Source organism: Cucurbita moschata, unplaced genomic scaffold (assembly GCF_002738365.1).
Source record: "Cucurbita moschata cultivar Rifu unplaced genomic scaffold, Cmos_1.0 Cmo_Scf00027, whole genome shotgun sequence".
In the NCBI taxonomy this organism is placed as follows: Eukaryota; Viridiplantae; Streptophyta; class Magnoliopsida; order Cucurbitales; family Cucurbitaceae; genus Cucurbita; species Cucurbita moschata.
In genome coordinates this window covers 52,497-72,806 of record NW_019268543.1, presented here as the reverse complement: position 1 = coordinate 72,806, position 20,310 = coordinate 52,497, and the positions used below count along the sequence as shown (strand labels likewise).

At 34.8% G+C, this 20,310-nt stretch overlaps 4 protein-coding genes across 12 annotated transcripts in view; 2 read left to right on the top strand and 2 right to left on the bottom strand.

The window, feature by feature from the left end:
- Positions 1 to 4,504, top strand: part of LOC111462695 (phosphatidylinositol 3-kinase, root isoform) — a 10,694-nt gene extending 6,190 nt beyond the window's left edge. The window contains exons 8-17 of the mRNA XM_023106392.1: positions 274 to 369; positions 1,343 to 1,478; positions 1,583 to 1,704; positions 1,938 to 2,132; positions 2,296 to 2,466; positions 2,549 to 2,686; positions 3,027 to 3,181; positions 3,638 to 3,781; positions 3,888 to 4,035; positions 4,119 to 4,504. Coding sequence (XP_022962160.1) covers positions 274 to 369; positions 1,343 to 1,478; positions 1,583 to 1,704; positions 1,938 to 2,132; positions 2,296 to 2,466; positions 2,549 to 2,686; positions 3,027 to 3,181; positions 3,638 to 3,781; positions 3,888 to 4,035; positions 4,119 to 4,256 — 1,443 coding nt within the window. The 3' untranslated portion in view covers positions 4,257 to 4,504. The remainder of the gene's footprint in view (positions 1 to 273; positions 370 to 1,342; positions 1,479 to 1,582; positions 1,705 to 1,937; positions 2,133 to 2,295; positions 2,467 to 2,548; positions 2,687 to 3,026; positions 3,182 to 3,637; positions 3,782 to 3,887; positions 4,036 to 4,118) is intronic.
- A 575-nt stretch (positions 4,505 to 5,079) lies between these two features.
- Positions 5,080 to 8,934, top strand: LOC111462809 (ADP-ribosylation factor 1). Of its 2 annotated transcripts, none has more exons than XM_023106561.1 (7): positions 5,080 to 5,198; positions 5,816 to 5,986; positions 6,174 to 6,244; positions 6,377 to 6,496; positions 7,231 to 7,349; positions 7,418 to 7,499; positions 8,684 to 8,934. In XM_023106561.1, exons 2-7 carry the CDS (start codon positions 5,839 to 5,841, stop codon positions 8,687 to 8,689), a joined length of 546 nt encoding a protein of 181 aa, XP_022962329.1. In that variant the 5' UTR covers positions 5,080 to 5,198; positions 5,816 to 5,838; the 3' UTR covers positions 8,690 to 8,934. The 2 variants fall into 2 exon arrangements, with proteins under 2 accessions (XP_022962329.1, XP_022962330.1); XM_023106562.1 differs by lacking the exon at positions 5,080 to 5,198 and adding an exon at positions 5,216 to 5,237.
- LOC111462807 (type 2 DNA topoisomerase 6 subunit B-like) lies at positions 8,760 to 13,836 on the bottom strand. 7 transcript variants are annotated; one of them, XM_023106554.1, is made up of 12 exons: positions 13,746 to 13,836; positions 13,523 to 13,631; positions 13,211 to 13,294; positions 12,710 to 12,736; positions 12,195 to 12,303; positions 12,031 to 12,106; positions 10,976 to 10,996; positions 10,662 to 10,852; positions 10,310 to 10,451; positions 10,018 to 10,209; positions 9,786 to 9,920; positions 8,760 to 9,317 (listed from the first exon to the last, which is right to left on the bottom strand). In XM_023106554.1, exons 1-12 carry the CDS (start codon positions 13,779 to 13,781, stop codon positions 8,958 to 8,960), a joined length of 1,482 nt encoding a protein of 493 aa, XP_022962322.1. In that variant the 5' UTR covers positions 13,782 to 13,836; the 3' UTR covers positions 8,760 to 8,957. The 7 variants fall into 7 exon arrangements, with proteins under 7 accessions (XP_022962322.1, XP_022962327.1, XP_022962324.1 ...); XM_023106559.1 differs by having other exon boundaries at positions 8,760 to 9,251; XM_023106556.1 differs by having other exon boundaries at positions 13,232 to 13,294.
- Positions 13,837 to 14,375: 539 nt separating this feature from the next.
- LOC111462937 lies at positions 14,376 to 19,091 on the bottom strand. Of its 2 annotated transcripts, XR_002713795.1 has the most exons (8): positions 18,797 to 19,089; positions 18,537 to 18,629; positions 17,275 to 17,394; positions 17,124 to 17,202; positions 16,312 to 16,398; positions 15,431 to 15,493; positions 14,818 to 15,036; positions 14,376 to 14,631 (listed from the first exon to the last, which is right to left on the bottom strand). XR_002713795.1 is itself a non-coding variant. In XM_023106769.1 (7 exons), exons 2-7 carry the CDS (start codon positions 18,590 to 18,592, stop codon positions 14,968 to 14,970), a joined length of 474 nt encoding a protein of 157 aa, XP_022962537.1. In that variant the 5' UTR covers positions 18,593 to 18,629; positions 18,797 to 19,091; the 3' UTR covers positions 14,697 to 14,967. The 2 variants fall into 2 exon arrangements, 1 of the variants encoding a protein (XP_022962537.1); XM_023106769.1 differs by lacking the exon at positions 14,376 to 14,631 and having other exon boundaries at positions 14,697 to 15,036; positions 18,797 to 19,091.
- Positions 19,092 to 20,310: the final 1,219 nt, after the last annotated feature.

The following is a 20,310-nucleotide window of genomic DNA, read 5'->3' as shown; positions in this document are numbered from 1 at the left end:
TTCCCCCCCCCCCCCCCCAAAAAAAAAAAAAATAGGTCAGGAGTTACATTGAATAAAAAGGATGTTTACCTGTAATTGCCCGATAGCGTTTGTCACTATATTTGTTCTTTACAATTATGTTTACCTTCACTCTTGTGGCAGTAATTACATTGCATCTCCGTGCATTAGCTCTCTTTCCCTGTTGAAATCTTCCTTCATATATGCACATTCATATTGGTAGAAAACATGATACATTTTTTAAAATTTATATTTCTGTGAACATACTAAGTGCAGGAGGCAAAACAAGCATTAGAATTGATGCATAAATGGGAAACAATCGATGTCTGTGATGCATTGGAGCTTCTCTCTCCTGTTTTTGAAAGTGAAGAGGTAGTTCCACTTATTTTTTAAAAAAAGTAAATATTTTCATTATTTACCCTTGTAATGATTGTCACTTTATTTCTCTTCCACATGCACGTCCATAGAGCTTTTAAGGCACAAAGTGCAAGCAATCGTGGGCTTAAGTGTTAAAGAAAAAATAATTCTTTGTCTTATTTTTATTTTTTAAAAATTGTATGAGGGACAAAGATTTCATTATAACCAAGGAAAGTTGTCAGGATTTCAATTACAAGAAAAACAACAAAGAAATATATTGCAATATCAAAAGGGAAATGACCATATCAATAGCCTTTCGAAATAGAATAATCATCTCCCTCTAAGATCCCCAACTCCTCCTATTTATAGCCAATTCATCCTAATCCTAACTAATTACCTCTAAGCCTTTACTAATATCCTATGTATATTTCAAACGTATGCTCTTTTAGTACTGTCACAAAAGATTACAAAAGATAAAAAAATAAAATGAGAAATTTATAGATGAATATATAATACTGTGAAATAATAATATAATGAGCGTTTATTTTTCTGAAAAAGATTTTGTTCAAAGATATAGACCTTAATATAGTGTCTTTCTTATTTCTTTGGAAAATAAGAAAAATAAAAAAGCTTAAGATAAGAAATGACTGAGGCACGTGCCTTAACAAAAGCTTAAGAAAAGGCTGAGGCACGCACCTTAATGAATGGATATGAACACAATGGCACATTCGAGGGAGGATCATTTGTGATACATAATTAAAGAGGTATTGTGAACTTTGCAAGTAATCAAATACTGGGTAAGATGGCATGCATTATCTCATTCCGTTAAGGAATTCTTCCAACTTTTTACTTGCAAGTTCTTATGAAAGAAATAGAAATGAGTTCTTATGAAAGAAATAGAAATGCTGGAAGGTGTCTCGTATTTGTGTTGAGCATCTTAGTATAATAATCAAAATGAATTGGATTTACATATAATTTCCATCTTCAGGTTCGTGCATATGCTGTCAGTGTTCTTGAAAGAGCAGATGACGAAGAGCTCCAGTGTTACTTGCTTCAACTGGTTCAGGCTCTTAGATTTGAGAGATCTGATAAATCTCGACTTTCTCATTTTCTTGTGCAGCGTGGTATGTGAATGCTTGTGTGCTTTCTAGTCTAAATATGTTTTTGTATTCCAGTGCCAATTTTATCTTTCACCATATCTTACCCAAGATTCCTTTAAATTTGACAGCACTACACAACATTGAGTTGGCTAGCTTTCTTCGCTGGTATGTTGCGGTTGAGCTTCATGATCCTGCATATGCCAAACGTTTCTACTGTACCTATGAGATCCTGGAAGAGAATATGATGAAGGTATTTTCTAGAAGCCTCAAGAAGTACAATTATATATTTGGGATATGCAAAGATGCAAGTTAGACAATTATAAATTGCGTTATAATGGTGGGAGTTCGATAAAATCATGCTTGGATTTGTATCCAACAAGCAACTTATTTTTCCATGGAGCTTACAGATGATAGAGAAATGGTTCCATGGAAGTGAATTAATTATGCATAATGTACTTAAATAATTAAATCTGCCTATTGCAGTTGACTGCTGGTGTCAATGGAGACCAAGATGGTTTTAAGCTATGGCATGGCTTGGTGCGTCAAACGGAACTGACAGCTCAGTTGTGTTCAATAATGAGGGACGTAAGAAATGTGCGTGGCAATACCCAAAAGAAGATCGAGAAGCTCCGGCAGCTGCTTTCTGGTCTTCTGAGCGAACTTACTTACTTTGAAGAGGTACACCTATAGATTGGATGCTGTCTACTGCAGATCTCAGAATCACGAGCAACCTACAGGGCCTTGTTGTACATTTTGATACAACAAAGTTTCATTCTTAGATAGTTTCATGTATTTATCAGGTTGCTATATAACTAACTTTGTCGGTTTTTCTTATTGTTAGGCCATACCATCGCCATTGGCTCCAGGTGTGCTCATTGTTGGGATTGTGCCAGCAGAGTCATCAATATTTAAAAGTGCACTACATCCTTTGCGTCTTACTTTCCGAACGGAAAATGGTGAAAGTTGCAAAATCATCTTCAAGAAAGGAGATGATATTAGGCAAGACCAATTGGTAAATTTAAATTAGCTCCCCCCTCACCCTCCTGGCTCTTGCAAACGTCACTATTGTCATTATGAGTTCTTGGTATCTATAGGTTGTTCAAATGGTTTGGCTCATGGATCGATTGCTTAAATTGGAAAATCTTGATCTTCACTTGACTCCCTATAAAGTTTTGGCGACTGGACAAGATGAAGGCATGTTGGAATTTATACCATCTCGATCTTTGGCACAGGTACTGGGCACATCTAATACAGTTCACTTCTATTTGCAGAATTTGAATATGAAATATTTAGTATTTTAAAACCACGGTAAGCAATTTAAAAATCATCTCAACCTTATTCTGAAATTTTTCTTGGTATTGCGCAAGGTTTAATGCACGCAGCCACGAGGAATCAGGCATCTTTGAATATTACACAAAAAAAGAGAAAAAACTATCATTCTTTGACTTCAAGTTGCTTTCCCTAGTAATGCTTTTAGGTTGATATTATTATCCACTATAACAAAATTTAACATGCTTGCCGCTTGCATGATTTTTTAATTGGTCGATTAAGATATATTGTTCTTGTGTCTAGATCCTTTCAGAACATCGCAGCATCACAAGCTATCTGCAAAAGTTTCATCCTGATGAGCATGGGCCCTTCGGAATCACGGCTACCTGTCTTGAAACATTTATTAAAAGCTGTGCTGGATATTCTGTCATTACGTACATATTGGGCATTGGTGATAGGTGGGTTATTCTTGAGCTTTGTAGCTTTATAGCCAACATCTAAGAGCTTAAAATCCTTGTCTTATTGAGTGTTCTCGTTAAGAAGGATAACTGAGAATTATGATTTTCTTGGTAAATTTCCAAATTGCTGAGGCTGTAGATGTTTCTTTATCTTTGAACTAAAGAGGATGGCAGTTATAAGGACGCCACCTCCACAATAAGCTAAAGTAGAAATTCTCTCCTCTATAGCCTTTTAATGGACTTGTTCATCTGTTTTATTGTTGGTAATTTGATTCATTTTATGATACTGTTGCCAACTTTCCTCCTCTTCTTTCATGAATATATATAATTATTTCTGATTAGAAAAACAATGTATCATGACTTTTACCTTTGATTTTATTGGATTGAAGCTCAAAATTATCCGGACCCCTATCACCAGGGTTGCATTCTGATAGCACTGATCTTCTTCTTCTGCAGACATCTGGACAATCTTCTCTTAAGGGATGATGGGCGTCTTTTTCATGTTGATTTTGGCTTTATCCTCGGCAAAGATCCCAAGCCATTTCCACCTCCCATGAAGCTGTGCAAGGAGATGGTTGAGGCTATGGGCGGGGCTGAAAGGTATAGAAGTGTGCAGTAATTAGTAAATATACGTAGATTGTCTTTTTCCCTGAATCTTTGGTCCATGCATGAGAAACTAATTGCTAACCATTTCTTCCTACTTCAGCCAATACTACACAAGGTTCAAATCATATTGTTGCGAAGCATACAATATCCTTCGAAAGTCGAGTAATCTTATCTTAAATTTATTTCACCTGATGGCGGGTTCCAATATTCCCGACATTGCTTCTGATCCTGAAAAGGGCATTCTTAAAGTGAGTTTCTTGTTCGGTTTGGTTGGACTCTTAAACTAAAGTATTCTGTTCTTGTTCTGATGGAGAAGTTGATGGTGTTACAGCTTCAGGAGAAATTTCGCCTGGATTTGGATGATGAAGCCTGTATACATTTCTTCCAAGATCTTATTAATGAGAGCGTTAGTGCGCTATTTCCTCAAATGGTAGAAACAATTCATCGCTGGGCGCAATACTGGCGATGAGCAGCCACCCACAGGACGTGCAGATTAGAGAGTAGATTGGTAGTTATTTATAGTTGTTCAAAGTCTCCGCCAGCAATATTCATCCTCTTCTTCCCCCAATTGCAAAATAAAACTTCTTCAGTAGATAAGTGGCCGAGGTTCTTTGCTATGACACTGTAAAAATTCGAACTTATTTTTATAGTTTAAGCAGCGTGTCAGACTTGGCATTTATTATTTCATCGAATTTCATACATTACCCTTTTGGCTTACGTGCTACTGTATCTCCTTCGTTTGCAAAATAATTGTGTGTGTACAACAAGTCATTCATTCCTCCACTAATTATAAAGGTGAGGTGTTTCCGCTGGTAGAGAAAGTCGAAGAAGAGTGAGATCTTGAAAGAGGGGAAATTTGGAAGTGCGCAGGAAGAGATATTACTCATAAATATTTTATGCCTAATAAGAACTATCACAACTAATGGTTTTAACACTAAATTCTAAATTTTTTGACATTCAATTTCAATATCATAAAAAAAAAAATGATAATTCTTTTGTCTCAATAAGATTTGAGTGTTTAACATCTTAGTTTGGTTGTTCACATGTACATTTAACTAATTAAAAATCAAATTAAGTTCATAGACAATTTTTAAAATTAAATTACAAACTTAACCATTGAATTTTTTAAAAAATAATATAATAATTTATTTTATCGTACCAAAGCTAAATGCTAATGAACACTACCACTGGCCACTTGGCGCCAATTAATTGGAGGGACAGCGGACTTGAGATGCAAATTCGATTTAGGGGTAGAATCGTATTTCCGCCCTACCTCGATCGCTTCTTTATTAGGCCATCCTAGCAATATTCTTCCTCCAGCGCCATATTACGCGTTGCTCTGAAGCTCGATTTTTCTTGCTCTCTCCATCCCTTTCAATACACCTCTGGCCTCTTTGTGTAGCTCTCGGAGGTAATTCCAATCTTCTGAATCTCGATCTGCTTTCGTTCTGTGAGTTATACTTTTGGAGAATATCGATGGATTCATTCCATTCCGTTCTTGTATTTCTCCCTCTCTCTCTCTTTGCTGTTGATTATATGTCGGAGTTAGGCACTTCTTATGTGTCGCCAACGGTTTTTCTGATAATTAAATCGTTTATTTCAAGAATTTCAATGATTATTTACTTCTGTTAAAGGATTTCTGTTCGATTTCGAACTCTTTGACGTGCTTGACGGATCTATGGTTCCGATCTGTTCTGTTTGGGGCTTAATGTTTGTTTTCGTAGATCTTGGTAATGGAATGCTAGTTATTTAAAGGAACTGTGTGAGCCAACCAGTCTTTCAGATGATCACGATATCGATCTCGCTGTGTCGCCATGCATTATATCATTCATTTGCTCACCTTCTTCTCCGTGCAGTTGAATGCACGGAGTAACTTCCCTGGATTTCTTGTGCTGGCGTTTTTTTACTGGAGATTTAATCTTTTCTTTTATGATTCAACAGTGTTCTAAATAATTTTAGCGATTATTCCGGTTCGTGATCATTGTCATTTCTCCTTGTGAGTATCATACTTTTGCTTCAAATATGCAGGAACTTTAACGTTACGAACAGATATGGGGCTGACTTTCGGAAAGCTCTTCAGTCGGCTGTTTGCTAAGAAGGAGATGAGAATTCTGATGGTTGGCCTTGATGCTGCTGGTAAGACGACCATTCTCTATAAACTTAAGCTTGGAGAGATCGTCACAACTATTCCTACCATCGGTAAGCTTTTTATCCCTCCCTTCCTTTCATTCTTTGTATGTAATTTTGTTTTTACGCTACTTAAAAGATTGTGTAATCATTTCGGAGGAGCTACTAGTCTTATAATTATTAGTATGCTTTCATTGATGTGATTGGATCCCCTGACATCAACATTTGACATTATAATTGATTTTTATCTTTATTGCAGGATTTAACGTGGAGACTGTGGAATATAAGAACATCAGCTTCACTGTTTGGGATGTCGGTGGTCAAGACAAAGTATGAATTTAGAAGTCTATTTTTCATCAGTTGTTAGCTGTGTACAAGCTTCTCAGCGCATTTTTCTCTCTATAATTCAATCGATTCATGAATGATTAAACGTACTAATAAATGACATTTGCCTTCCCGCAGATTCGTCCATTGTGGAGGCACTACTTCCAGAATACGCAAGGTCTTATATTTGTGGTGGACAGTAACGATAGAGACCGTGTTGTTGAGGCAAGGGATGAATTGCATAGAATGCTGAATGAGGTGTGCTGAATGTCTGCATCATTCATTAACTTTTATTGTTGGGATCTATAGATTTCATGTTATCCACACTGTCAATAGAGATATCGTATTTAGTGTTAAATATGACAATTTAAATTCTAGAGTTGCAGTTCTTAGCCAAAGATTGGAGGATGATCAATGGTAACTTGATTTTCTGTTTCGTACTATGCTCGGTATGCTTGCGTGTAGGAGTTGCATCAAATAATTAAACCACTTAAGAGGAGTCCTAATCGTGAAGTTTCTTAGTGGATAGATTTGATGATATTTTATTATGGCATGCCACATGTATGGAATTCGTTTCTTTCTGTCCAATGAAAACCAGACCAGAATGATTTATGAATCATTATAGGAGATTAATTGTGTTTCTTTGTGCGTTGTATTTTTTTTTTTTTCTCTTATATCTTTTGGGCAAAAATTATAATGTCTTGAGTTAATTTGGCATGTATTTTCGCTTGTCAATATTTTGTGCAGTCCAATGACACACACTCGTAGACGACATTGGTTTCAAACTACGACTAGTAGTTAACCAGGATTGAGCATGGCTTTGTTTCAAACTACTACCCCATTTCTACCCAGACAAATCATTCTTTAATTTCTCCCCTTTATTTATTTTACCCGCTTGCTCCTTGGTTTTTATTGGTCAATTATTTTATTGGGTCAAGGACATGTATGTAAGATGGAATTGCGACTGAAGTTTTTTTGATCACTGACTTCAGGATGAGCTTCGAGATGCAGTATTACTTGTGTTTGCTAACAAACAAGATCTCCCCAATGCAATGAATGCCGCTGAGATTACTGATAAGCTTGGTCTTCACTCTCTTCGGCAGCGCCATTGGTAATTCCATCCATTACCATTTTTGCTTCATACATCTGAAGTCTGATAACGTCTTGTGGTGTTTATAGGTATATCCAGAGCACCTGTGCAACCTCCGGGGAAGGGCTCTACGAGGGTTTAGATTGGCTCTCAAACAACATTGCTAACAAGGTACGTGCCCTTTCCTTGTGTACCGCCTAAATTTATAATTAGTGGCTCGTCTGATTTATTATCTTTAATTTACCTTTATTCATTTTGGGTTTTATTATAAAAAAAAAAAAATGCCCACCTTTTTCCTTTTTTAATATTGAACTTGATATTTTGAAAAGCCTTTTCATATACATATTCATATTTACGTAGACATTTAACTCCAATATGAAAGTTAATTACCAACGTAAAAATGCCTTGATACTATTATGTTTAACACGATGTAACAAAAGTAAAATACTGCCAAGAAGGGGGAAAAAGTGAGCTAGAAGTTTAGAGCCATTAAATCACCATAAATTGTAAACGTAGTGCCTTACTCAAATTTAATGTCCGTTATTGAAGGATCAATGGTGAATTGTGGAAAATTTTGTTAAGATGACAAAATTGAGAACTACAATACAAGGGTAAATTTTTCTAACTAAAAAAAATTGAAAAGCCAAAATTTGAGAATTTTCTAAAATCCACGTACAATTGAGATAAAATATATATATATATATATATATATATATACACACTATTAATAGAAGTAAGATTGAGTGTTCAAGGACTAGAATATATTACAAGTAGAACACTTTTTAAAGAGAATTTCTAAATATTTTTAGAATTAAGGTTAAATTACAAATTTAATTTTGAAACTTTCATGTTTGTGTTTAATAAGTTTTTGACATATTCAACATTTTTCAATATTAAATATTCAATGTTTTTGCTCATAGATTTGTGAATTTTTTTTAAAAAAATGTCTATATGACGAGCACAAAATTAAAAGCCAATCTTATTAGACCAAAAAATCTAAACGTTTAGGAACTCATGATATACTTTTTTTAACCTTTAGGATCTTATTTGAACTTTTAAAGTTTGGGGGTTAGAACTTTGAAGAACAGCTAAAGTAAAGAAAAATTATAGTCGAAGTAGGTTTGAAATTTCAAATATTTACTATAATTTATATAATTTTGAATTTACCAATATTTCTAAATAATAACGAATGTTTAGACCAAAAAAAGTTAATAACTTTTATTTTACTATTGTTTTTTATCTTGAAAAGAATATTTATAATCATATTCCCTGATGATCTAAAATAATACTATTGATGACGCCTTATATAGAACACTAAAAATGATGACTTTTGTTCAATGTTGTGTGTGATGCAGGCATAAAGCTGTGAAAGAGTTGTCTTGTAGACTGGCAATCCTGGATGCAGGGGTGAATGTTATCTACTTTTTCTTGTTTTTTTGGGGAATAGTCTTCCATGCCTTTTCTTTAGGGATAATCTTCCGTGGTATCGGCCTATCATATTGTAATGGATATTTGTGTCTTCACCTAGCCTTTTGTGTGTTTAATGAGATTATGTTATTCAAACTAAACTCGTCATCTTCTAATGTGAAATTCTTCAAAATTATCAGTTTCACTTGGCAAAATTTATACTTACAAATCCATTGGATCAAAACCATCTTCATCACATTCATCGTCCACATACTGTAGTTCGTGGCGACCTTCAAACAGAAGAGGGGCAACTTCTCTAGTTCCTTGTTGCCTTCGGTCATTCACCTCTATGGCTGAAATGATCTTTTTCTTTATATTTTCTCCAACAATTTCCCCTTCTGATTGATGAGGTTGCAAGCCAAGAATTGCAAGGCATTCTTCTTTGAAATCCATGTCACTGGAGTATAAAACTAGGCCAGCAATTGATTTGGCAAGATCAGGGGCAAACTTACTGATCTGAAGATGAAAAATGGAAGCAAGTTTAGGAAGCTGCTCTTGATTCCTACGAGAACATGCTAAGACCTGACCATAACCTAAAATTATGAGAAAGCAAGCTCTTATCCTTTTTGCTACAAAGCACTGTTCAGAGTGCATGGCCGGCCATATGTATAATAAAGCAAGTGCCAATTACTTATCGAATGTCTTTAATAGAACACAGAAAAGAAAAGAAAAGAAAAATGCCATATTGAGATTCTGAACAAATTCAACTTCTAATTGCAGCGAACAATTACACATGCAAAAGGATGCATATAGTATTGCGTGCATTTCGAAGATAATTCATCACGATAAAGAAGTCATTTGCCAAACTTAAAACGTGTAAGCAGAATTCTTGGCTAAACTACGTTAGTCCTCGTGAAGGGTTGAGATTTTAAAATAAGTTGAAAATATTATGATCTTCCACAAAAAAGGGCTTCTACTTTAAAACTAAAAATGCACCTGTTTAATTATTAATTTAGTCTGTGCACATGAGACAGTGAAATAGAGATTTACCTTGAGGGTATCGGCACTGAGAAGAACTCCCGCATGTTTATTCTTGAAGTCGTCCAGTGCAAGTTTAACTGCTTTTCTTATGAGTTTTTTATCAAACCGTGTCTTCTGCAACAAAGGCATGGCCTCGAACACAAGCTAAGGCAGAAAACGAATTTTATATACCATACAAAATAACGATCAAAATTATCCTTCTTTATCAACATTCAAACATAAGATTAAATGAATATTATACCTTATCATAGCAGTGGACAACAATATGAATATGAAAAGATAGGGGCATGTGTTCCCACTTTAATAGTGCATGACTTCTTTGATCGATAGCACATTCCAAAGCCAATCCATAACGTTTCCAGTCAATGCCTGTTAATGCCTTCAGAAGTGCCTCGGAGATTGAACAAGGCGCAAAATCTTTAAAACAGAGAACCTATGTAATCATGAGCAATAATCAAAATTAAGCCAGAGTTGCATGGTACTTTCTGAAGCGGAAAGAACGGGAAGGAAGGGAGGGTGATAGGTCAAATAACCTTCGTATCAGAGCATCCTGCTCCAAAGCAATTATTGGTCGGGTTTGGTATTTCACTAGTCACGACCGCTGCCTCCACTACCAGTTTGGTAGTTTTATGCTTGTCTTCACAAACCATTCCACCCCCACTCCTCAGATTATCCCTAAAGTTTGAAATTTGAAAAAATAATAATAATAATATAATGCACATCGTAGGCGAATTTAACAGCTAAATCATTTAAACGATGAGTGCAGACTGGAACAAAGTTTCTTCATATCTCATCAGGAAATTATTTGTATTCTTTATAACCCACCTATAACCAGAGAAGTTCAGTCTAACAACGAGTTGGCGTAAATTAAAGTAACAAACTCACCTGTTAGGGAAACAAGAGTCACAGGCCAAACTGGATCCATGCCTTAATACATAACTCTCAAGGCCCAATTTCAAATGATCGAGAGTTGAAGCTGCAAAAGAGGAACTAGGGGAAAATTTTTCCAGGAAAACAGCATCATTACGTGACCCTGGGACATCCTGGCCGTCGGCCATAACTTCCATTGCAATATTCTTGTGAAATTGAAAAGCTAATGAGTTCCTTTAGTACTAAACCATCGCCATAGGAAACGGAGGTAATTTGGAAATATATATATTCATGTAGATTATGTGAATGGAGCAGCGAGTTCAACTTACTGGGACCTTTAGAACGAGAATCTGCAAAATAAAGGAGGATGAACTCCGGTAAGAAATGCGACTATAATTCAATAAAGAAAAACACCTTGAGAAATGTACACTCTAGAGTTTATTTGAAACACCAAAGGTGTTGATTTGAGATGATTTTAAATTCTGTTCAATATCACAACTATGAGAAATCATAAAACTTCAGAGTTCAAGGAACAAAATTTGAAGTTTACTACAATGACGGGAGAGATCAAAAATGAATATTTTTATTTGCATGGGCTTCCAAAAGATCTACACTAACGACTGATTAGGTTCATCTCAAGCAAGTACATTACAAAACTGATCTTGCTACGGTCTCTTGAAATTCTATCCCTAAAATGAGAGTCGAGACTGCATTGCATGTTTTGAGATATTGCAGACTATCCTAAAACCCTCGTAAACTTCCATTATCAAATTTCAAAGAGCAAAGACCATCTTTTCAATTAAAACTTCATTTTCACCTTCATTTTCTATCTCATTGAACCCACCCTATTGTTTTTAATGCTTAAAAAAGTGTCAGATAAACGAACAGTTCATTGCCATTTTTTTGGTTTGACAGAAGGTGCATGATAGAGGGGTTAATAATTAACTGCTTACGAATGCCCTTACAATTCTCCTTAGAAACTATGGGTAGAGGCTGGCCTTTAAAGTAGTTTTGAGCAATAGTCACAGTTACAGTCCATGATAGGAGGAGTGCAAGAGCAGAAGTCTACAACTACCCCTGACTCCGAACTTGATATTTCATCTCAGGTCTGATTCATTTTGTTTTGTATGAGGCAATCTAGCTAATTGCCGCTTAACTAGGCAGTGCCCCACATGGAAGTATACATATTGACTTATTCATTTTGTGAAAGCAGCAAGTAAAACCGTAGAATTTCAGCGAAGGTGGCAAAGAGGAGAAAACATATGAAAAATATTTAAGCAGTAAAATAGCTGGCATACTGCAAAGAAAAATAGTTAAGATACAATCAAATGTTATCCTAAGACAGAAATGAGTAAATAGATTCAGCCATAAAGAAGAAAGAGACCTTCTGAAAGAAGCAGTTGAACTCCTCCAGCAAAACATCAACACTTTCAGAAACAGACAAACACACTTCGGTTCCACTAGTTCACGTATTTTAAAAAATCCGATTACTGCCTATTCCAAATAAAAATAAAGAGAAGTGACCAAAAAGTTAAAATGGTTCCATGCCTGAATTTCACACCATGCTTAATGTTCGAAGGTAGCAGAATTGGCTTCCTGGTAGTGACATTCTCTTTCAGATTCAACTCATAACAACTTATCTCTTTATCACAAATATCTGCAATCTCTACAGGGCGTTAGTATATGCACAATAGGTACAAGATTTAAAAAACAGAGTACAACTTCATGAAGCAAAACTACGCAAAATAAATATAATATGCTAGAAAGGCTTGTAAATTGTCGATAAATCAGTTTCTTTTCATCAATTTAGAACATCATCTTCTTTCCTTAAGTATCCATTCACACTAAACTTATCTTACACCTATGCTGCTATGCACTTAGGAATTGATCTAGAAATTCAGCATACAGTAAAAATGTACAAAATGTGCTGATGAATGATTAGGAAGGGATCTCAGTTCTAGGACACAGCTAGTGACTCTTCCTTGGAGGTGTTGAAGCAGATGCTAAATTCATTCTTCCCCGAGCCATTAACTTCAAAGTAATTTTGAGGAAATGGAACTTACTTGTAGTTCTCACATAAACAATTCCGTCTGCATAAAATAGCGGAGATGTATTAATCAACATAGCAAACCCTACGGCAGAGTATTTAAATAATTTTTCAACGTGAATATAGATACATATAACCGAGATAACTTCAACAAACAATTATAAATGTGATGAAGAATTGTTTTCTGAATGCAGCTTTTCGAGAGGACGATGGTTGGACTTGCTGTTTGTGGTAAGCCTCAGCTTAGCTTATTTGACTAAGGAGAAAATATAATCGCTGGTTAAACATGTATGCTCGTGTTGCCTTATAGGTAGGAAGGTAAGAAAAGTTGCACATACTCACGAAAACAATGAAGATGTCTACAGCTATACATGAGCTACTGCATTGAATGGCAGGATAAGAAAACAATAAAACAGTAACACGAAGAATAATGAAATGATGTAGAGGTACTAATCAAAATATTTTAGTAATCATCAAGTGCTGCCAGAGCGCTACAGGAGTAGAGTCAATTACTCACTCCATGTTTCGGCAAGGATACCTTCAACGGGGCACTTCAAATTCTGAAACTCCTCTATGCAGCTTCCAAGGCCGGTATCTGAAACTACATCGAAAAAAAAAAATCTAGAAATAATGTTTGGAGAAATGAATATTACTCGGTGCGAATTTTTCTTCATAATTTTTCAAGCTTTGGTGCTTCCTTCAGAACCGAACGTAACTAACTGAGAACAGAGTCGTCAAAATGTGTTATAAACCAAAATTGAAAAGGACTTGATGAGATTTTTAATATTTCCAGAATCGCCGGCGACAAAGAGCGTGGGAAATCACTTACTAGAAATACGAACTAGTGGAGGATCGGAAGCGGGAGAGCGTTGCAGAAGAACTGAGAGTCTGCAAAGTCGTTCGGAGCAGATGCATCTCCGTATTGCCAAAGAAATTAGCTGCACTAAGCAAGTTCAGGAAGAGTATTCTTCAAAATCTCTCGTGCTTTAAGTCTCACAAAACAAAAAAACAAAAAATAAATATCGGTCTCAGTTCAACAAGATTGAACTTACTAGTAGGCAGAGGTCTTGAAGAGAAGCAAATTCCATGGTTGCAGCTTTGAGAGGATGTTAAAACCAACTCCCGCGCGCCCGTAAATAAAACATGCACCACGGTTTTCAATTCAAATCTTAGTTTTATACGATTCAAGTTGGGCCGGCCCACGAACAAAAATTTCCTAACGAGGGCCCAGTCCACTGAGAACGTTTTCGGTTCCGCACATATATTCTTCCATCTTTTAATTTTTAAAAATTATAGTGCAAAACATTATATTATATTTTAGTTTATGAAATATTATTTGATTTATTGATGTTTTGAAATTATATTATATGGTGAAAATTACTAATTATAAAAATTCTTTAAATTAATAGTTTTTTTATTAAAAATATATAAAACTGGAAAAAGATTGTGTAAATTTTTTATGGTTAATCCACTATTTGATCCTACAAAAATTCTAAATTCTAAAAATAAATGAAGAATTTCAAGTAAACAAGTACCACATTGCCTTTGAACTATATTTATTGTGATAACTATGAAGATAATTAAAAATGTTTGGAAACAATATTTTGTTTTAAAAAAACATAGTACTGTTTAATTTGACATAATTAGTTACGTACTTTTCTTGTAAAAAAAAGTTCCCATAATAAAAGAAAACAACTATATATTTTATATATTCTTCTAGCCAAAGTAAACAATTACATAACTAAGAAACATGTACTAAAAGGCCCCGAACCTGAGTCACAATCCACTGACTTCAAATAAATAATTTCATACTGAAGAGAGGCAAATGAAATGTTCTGACGATGGCCCCTTGGAAAGAAATTAGATATCAATATTACCCCAGAGGATATACGGCTAACTTTCCTGCGAACCTAGTTATACAAACTCGAGGGTGAAAACCAAACATGTAGCCAACTTCAAAGTTTGCAATGATAAGATTTCGGATACCACAATACTATGCTTAAGGGAGCTACAATGCGCTAGCTATTTTTGCTAAATTAAGTGAGGTAATACAAATGTTGGAAAAAAGACGATCCAAAAAGAAAGGGAAAAAAAATACTGAATGTAACCTGACTGGCAAAAAACCAGGAAGTATCTTGTATGAGTCTACTTTTCATGTGGGCATAAAGATTAAACATCTATGGAGTTTGTATCCATCATGTACAGCACAAACCAGTTCAAAATCACAGATAAGTTACAAAGGCTTTGCGCTCTTGACCGTGTATTACTTTTGATTCAGCGACCATATATCCCGTGACGCTTAAAAAACTCTCTGAATCCGTAGGCACTGGGGTCATAGTTGAACTGGATAAAAGAAAATAAACAAATCAATGAAACAGAAACATAGGTCAGTGAAGGATCCCATTTACTATTAGAAGCTTAGCTTGCGGAATTGAGAACTTCAATATTTTCCAGCAGAGAAAACTTCATTAGGCCTTATTTGGGTTAAAAGCCAGCCAATCATTTTAAAATACCATATGTTCAATGGTAAATAATGTTAATAAAATCAGGTGAAAAAACAGGACATCCAAATCAAATGTTAAGTTCGTTACATAAACTTCTTTTAGTGTTGCTGGGATGGGATGTAAGAAGGGGAGATGCTGTGGAAAATGGACAATGACCATACGTGAAAGCATCAGCAATGAGAAATGAATTGATAAATTGAGTATGCTTAGGTTAACAGAGCATGAAAACTTACGGGTAGAACCTTCACCGAGTACTTCGTAATGTTAGGATCAGAAATCTTTCCCTGGCTAGATGCCTGCACAAAAAATATTGAATTCAAATCATTAATAAATGGACTGAGAATGAAAACGGTAAGGTATACACATTTTCTTTTAGCATATAGATAAGTACTATTTTACGGCAGTATTGATAGAGTTTGCCTAGCTTCCATTTAAGACCGTATCTCCCATAAGCTTGTTGTTTGCAATACAATGTTTCTAAATGTAAAAACAACGTAAAATGGAACAAATCCATCTTCTAAATAAAAAAAATAGTCAATATTTTCTTGAGCATTAAAGCAGCAATGTTCATTAATGGTTCCATTATCTGTTGGTTCGCTGTGCTTGCAAGAAATGAAATGCAAGCACAATAATGTTGGATTAAAGCCACTTGTTCTGGATACAAACATGTGAAGAAAGTTTTATAGAGACCACAGAGCTAGAAGCCACCATCGCAGCACGAATTACTTCAGTACTTTTACTAAACACAAACAAACAAACAAAAACGTTTCTTTGATCATTCAGACAACAAAATGCAAAAAAATCATAAATCAACCATCAAGGCAAAGAAGAAAAATGATCGCCTACATTATCAAATTTTAGCCCTTTCCCTTAAGCTGTTATCTTTTGTCAATATGAATTTGCTTCTGTCTGTTTCATATTAAAAAAAATGCATTATCACATTTTATGGCCAACTAAAGTTCAAGATAAATTGTATACAGCATTGACAAAAGTAAGCACAACATTATTCAAGAAAGAGCTTATTTTCCCATTAATCAAGAATTGGAAACAAAATCATATACGGTTACACTGGAAATCAAACTAAGACAAAACACAATCAGATGGGCAGTCCTACTTGTTTTGGGCTATGAAACATCTCGATAAATGGATATTCCTTTCTCTGCCGTGAAATGCAGAAACCAGGATACTTTGGGCACTCAACCTGAAGTTTAAACGTGAGATCGAAGTCACAAGAAAGTAAACACAAAAAATGCAGTGGCATATTATGATGTTGTCTATTGTTTCGAACTATTGACTAAATCCATGGATCACAGAGGCACAATGATAAAATGACCGTTACAATGAAATTAAGAAAACGGCTCAAGGAACATTTTCATAAAAAAAAATGACAAGAAACATAAGAAAACGGCTTAAAGAAGATCAAGGAAGTTATATGGATATCTTGTAATGAGAAATCATAAATTTGTGCATGGTGATTTCAATATGCACAATAAGATTAACATTAACAAGTCATTCTATATATTTTCGAATAACATTTAAAAAAAAAAAAAAATTAATAACCCCAAAAGGCAGAAACATTTCAATACAGATGGGGCATCAATTAGAGGAAGCGGAGTTTGAGACGTACCCCCAGACATATAAGCATGCTCAAGAGACATGTAAGTCAATAAAAACAGAATGCAATGTTTTTTTATTACTATTTTAATCTCTGAAATAAAGTAAAATAAATAGGGGCAAAAAAATGATGCAAAGGATGACAAATGTGATTAAATAATAAGAAAAATAAAAATAAATCAAACAAACCATTGTAAAAGTTCTATAACTCAGTTAGACTTCAGAAGAAATAAAGCTGTTAAAAGATAAGAAAAGAAAAACGTCAATAAATCATGGCATGTCGGGTACTCCTATCATAAGAAAATGACTTACACGCATAAATTTCACAGTCGGATAAAACTCAACCGCAGCTTCCTCCAATACTTTGTCAAGATGCTTTGTGTAATTACCTCTATAGAATTAAACATGAGCATTTAACCTAGAGAACAAAAGGAAGGTGCTAATACGAACAATATTCATGTACCTGACTGTAAAAGCAACAACGACTGGATAACCTTCATGAAGGAGCTGGACAAACTCACGTTCAGATGTAAAATGTATGACCCTTGAAGGCCCAAGATCTTTTGGGAAACCAGTATAGTATCTATAACAAGTAGAGGGATGTGGAATAAGCAAAATTGTGAAGAAAAAAAAAACAGACTACAAAGAGTCGTATCTCACAAAAGTAGAATGCAGTCTGGAAGAAAAGTTTATCCTAATCATGTACCTTTGACCATTATAATGCTAAATACAACTCAGAAAATCGGCTCTTGCCTAAAATGAACAAAAATGCTTATCTTCATGGAACATGGACATGGAACTCCAAATATCCTCATCCAACAACAGAAACTAATAGATGAAATGATCCAAGCTTAACATAAATAAATATAAGAGAGAGAGTAACTCATAGTTCAACTTCTCAAATATAATAAAGTGATTGTTAAGGGGAACCCAAAATAAATATAAGACTTTCCTGGATTAGAGGGTTCGGAAGGGGTGGAAACCCAAAATGTTAACAGTTTCATTTTAATCTAAGGAGAACTAAAAGGGCCCCTCTTTCCATTTTCCTCTGCCTAGATGGATATGAGGTTAGTTCACAACATCAGATGAGAGGTGGATTAGATGTTTGAAGGCAACTAGAAATTGTTCTTATGACAGTTGAGTTATTGATATTAGTAAATTTACCACAACCTATCCGCTTAAGCTTTTGGGTTTATTGGTGACTTAACATGATTTCAGAGCAAGAGGTCATGTATTCAAACCTTTGTAATCTTATTTTCACCCCAATTAATATCAATTTCCACTTGTTGAGTTTTTTTACAATTTTTCGAGCTCACAAGCAAGGAAGGGAGAGTGTTGAAGTATTGATACAATTAAATTTAAGGTAAACTATCAGCTTGAGCAATCACAATGAGATGGATTGCCTGGGCGGAAAATGGCAGGTTAGTAACATGGTGCCGCCTCGTAGAAAGCATAACAGCAAGATGATCAAGGAAGAGATCAACAGTGGAGTGAAAATAGATTATTTGAAGGGATTGATTGGATGCAGATGAAAATGGGGTCACATCCATTCTAGTAGGAAGTAAATTTCGCGTGTCATAATCATAGAAACAACTACTGCTAAAAGAGCAAAAATGAAGAGCTGCAAAGCCCACAGAGTGCTTATTCAATCATATTGCTGATATCAGGGGTCAGACTTCCCAATTCCTTGCCCCGAAAAAAGATAATAACAACAACATCACATACTTGCATGTCGCACGAAGGTGAATAAGCATTCTATCCAAAAATTTTGGGTCTCCCATCTGATCAAATCGTGCAAACAATCAACTTCTCAGTGTCCTACAAATATCAACATTGCATTTATCACTGGTGAAATCTCGCAGATCAAACCATTAGCAGAGTATGAAAAGTAGAGGAAAACAAACAAACTAAAGCACACATCCAAATTAAACTATAGAAGCCGACAAACCATAAAATTAAAAGGGGAAAAAAGGATAACTATCAACCTTCAATCACGGAATTACATAAGGACGTGCAGTGGGAAGGTTTGCTGGAACTATGGTTATGGCGAGTGGCCGTGAGACAATATTTCAAGGCGAGCTTCTGGATGGAGGATTTGGCGCGATAAGAAACCCACTTGTGACTCTGAGAGGCGAGAGAGGGACCGAGAGGAAAAAGAAGAGAAGCGAGAGAGGACCGAGTGAAGTAGGGGTGTATATTTGTTCGGCTCGATTCAATTTTAGGTCCAACCGATCGGTTGGGTCTCATAACGGAAGAAATCGAACCGATTCAGACTAGTCGGCTTATCGGTTGTCCATTTTTTTATAGTCCCCATTTCGTCAAAGATTAAGCTGAAATGGTTTGTGGATCGTATGTCGTCTAGTTTGTGGATCGTATGTCGTCTAGTTTGTGGATCTTGAATCGTTATTTTCACCCAACCATTCTTTTTTTTTTTTTAACTAAAAAAACACTTACTATTTTAAGAAAAAATTAGAGAGAGATCCACTCTAAGCTTTTAAACTAAAGGAATAACATTTTATATGCCTATATTAAAATATAACATTTTTTTTCCACGAATATCCATTTTAAACATTTTTCTCATGCCATTATTTTAAAATTTAAAATTTTAACTTATTAGTTGAAAATAATGGTCTTGTAAATGAGAAAATAAAATTGATATTTTTGAAGAGTTTATTAAAGAAATAATGTTATCTTATGTGAGACATGCTTCTCATATTATTATTTATTTTCATGTTATTATTTCAAACTCTCTTTTTTTTTTTTTAATTAGTTATCTAAAATTTTTATTGGGTGGATAAGAAAATAATAAAGGAATAATAAAAAAATTCTTCATTCTAAAGCTTTTTTTTTTTTTTAATAAATGAACACAATTTTTAAATGAATATATATTAATGGATTATGTGAAATTGATAAGGCTTACAAGTAGAAAGTAATGTCAACTAGATTTAATTAAAATAAATGGCATAAATTTGGATATGGTCAATGATATTTTAAGAAGAAATGAGATATTTTAAGAAGAAATGAAGTATTAAAAAAAAAAAAAAGCAATAGCATGTCCAGAGTCCTTAACATGCAAGTCATGAACAAAACAAAACCATCCACTTCCTTATGTCATCGGTGAGGATTGATTGCACCTAAACCATGGATCTGAAATCCGATCTTTTGACTTTGACTTGCTGATCAGGAATGCATGCTTGTCAGCCAAATGAGGCTCCTTACCCGGTGACGAAATCCCTCCCCTTCTCGAAGTATACCGTGTCAATCAATTTAGAAGCTTGCATAAAAAATAATAATAAAAAGCTTGTGTGAGCTGTCCGGTTTCACGTGTGAACAAAAGAAGCACCCATACAATTTCTCAACCGCCGCCAAACAAGAAAAATGGAGAAAATGGAAAGCATTGCAATTTTCATAAAATTTCGTCCAGTTTTTTTATTTAATCAAATTCAACATTGAACTTATATATTCATTAAGTTCACAAAGAAAATAATAATAAATAATA

Excerpts from the sequence above, each read along its gene's own strand:
- LOC111462809 (XM_023106561.1), top strand. The coding sequence starts at position 5,839 with ATGGGGCTGACTTTCGGAAAGCTCTTCAGTCGGCTGTTTGCTAAGAAG. Across the intron at positions 6,245-6,376 it reads ATGTCGGTGGTCAAGACAAA|ATTCGTCCATTGTGGAGGCA; the intron begins GTATGAATTTAG and ends GCCTTCCCGCAG. Across the intron at positions 6,497-7,230 it reads TGCATAGAATGCTGAATGAG|GATGAGCTTCGAGATGCAGT; the intron begins GTGTGCTGAATG and ends CACTGACTTCAG.
- LOC111462807 (XM_023106554.1), bottom strand. The coding sequence starts at position 13,781 with ATGGAATTTGCTTCTCTTCAAGACCTCTGCCTACTA. Across the intron at positions 12,304-12,709 it reads TGTTTATGTGAGAACTACAA|ATATTTGTGATAAAGAGATA; the intron begins GTAAGTTCCATT and ends TAGAGATTGCAG. Across the intron at positions 9,318-9,785 it reads TCAGTGCCGATACCCTCAAG|GTCTTAGCATGTTCTCGTAG; the intron begins GTAAATCTCTAT and ends GGTTATGGTCAG.
- LOC111462937 (XM_023106769.1), bottom strand. The coding sequence starts at position 18,592 with ATGGGAGACCCAAAATTTTTGGATAGAATGCTTATTCACCTTCGTGCG. Across the intron at positions 17,395-18,536 it reads CACCTTCGTGCGACATGCAA|ATACTATACTGGTTTCCCAA; the intron begins GTATGTGATGTT and ends TACTTGTTATAG. Across the intron at positions 15,037-15,430 it reads ACTCGGTGAAGGTTCTACCC|TTCAACTATGACCCCAGTGC; the intron begins GTAAGTTTTCAT and ends TCTTTTATCCAG.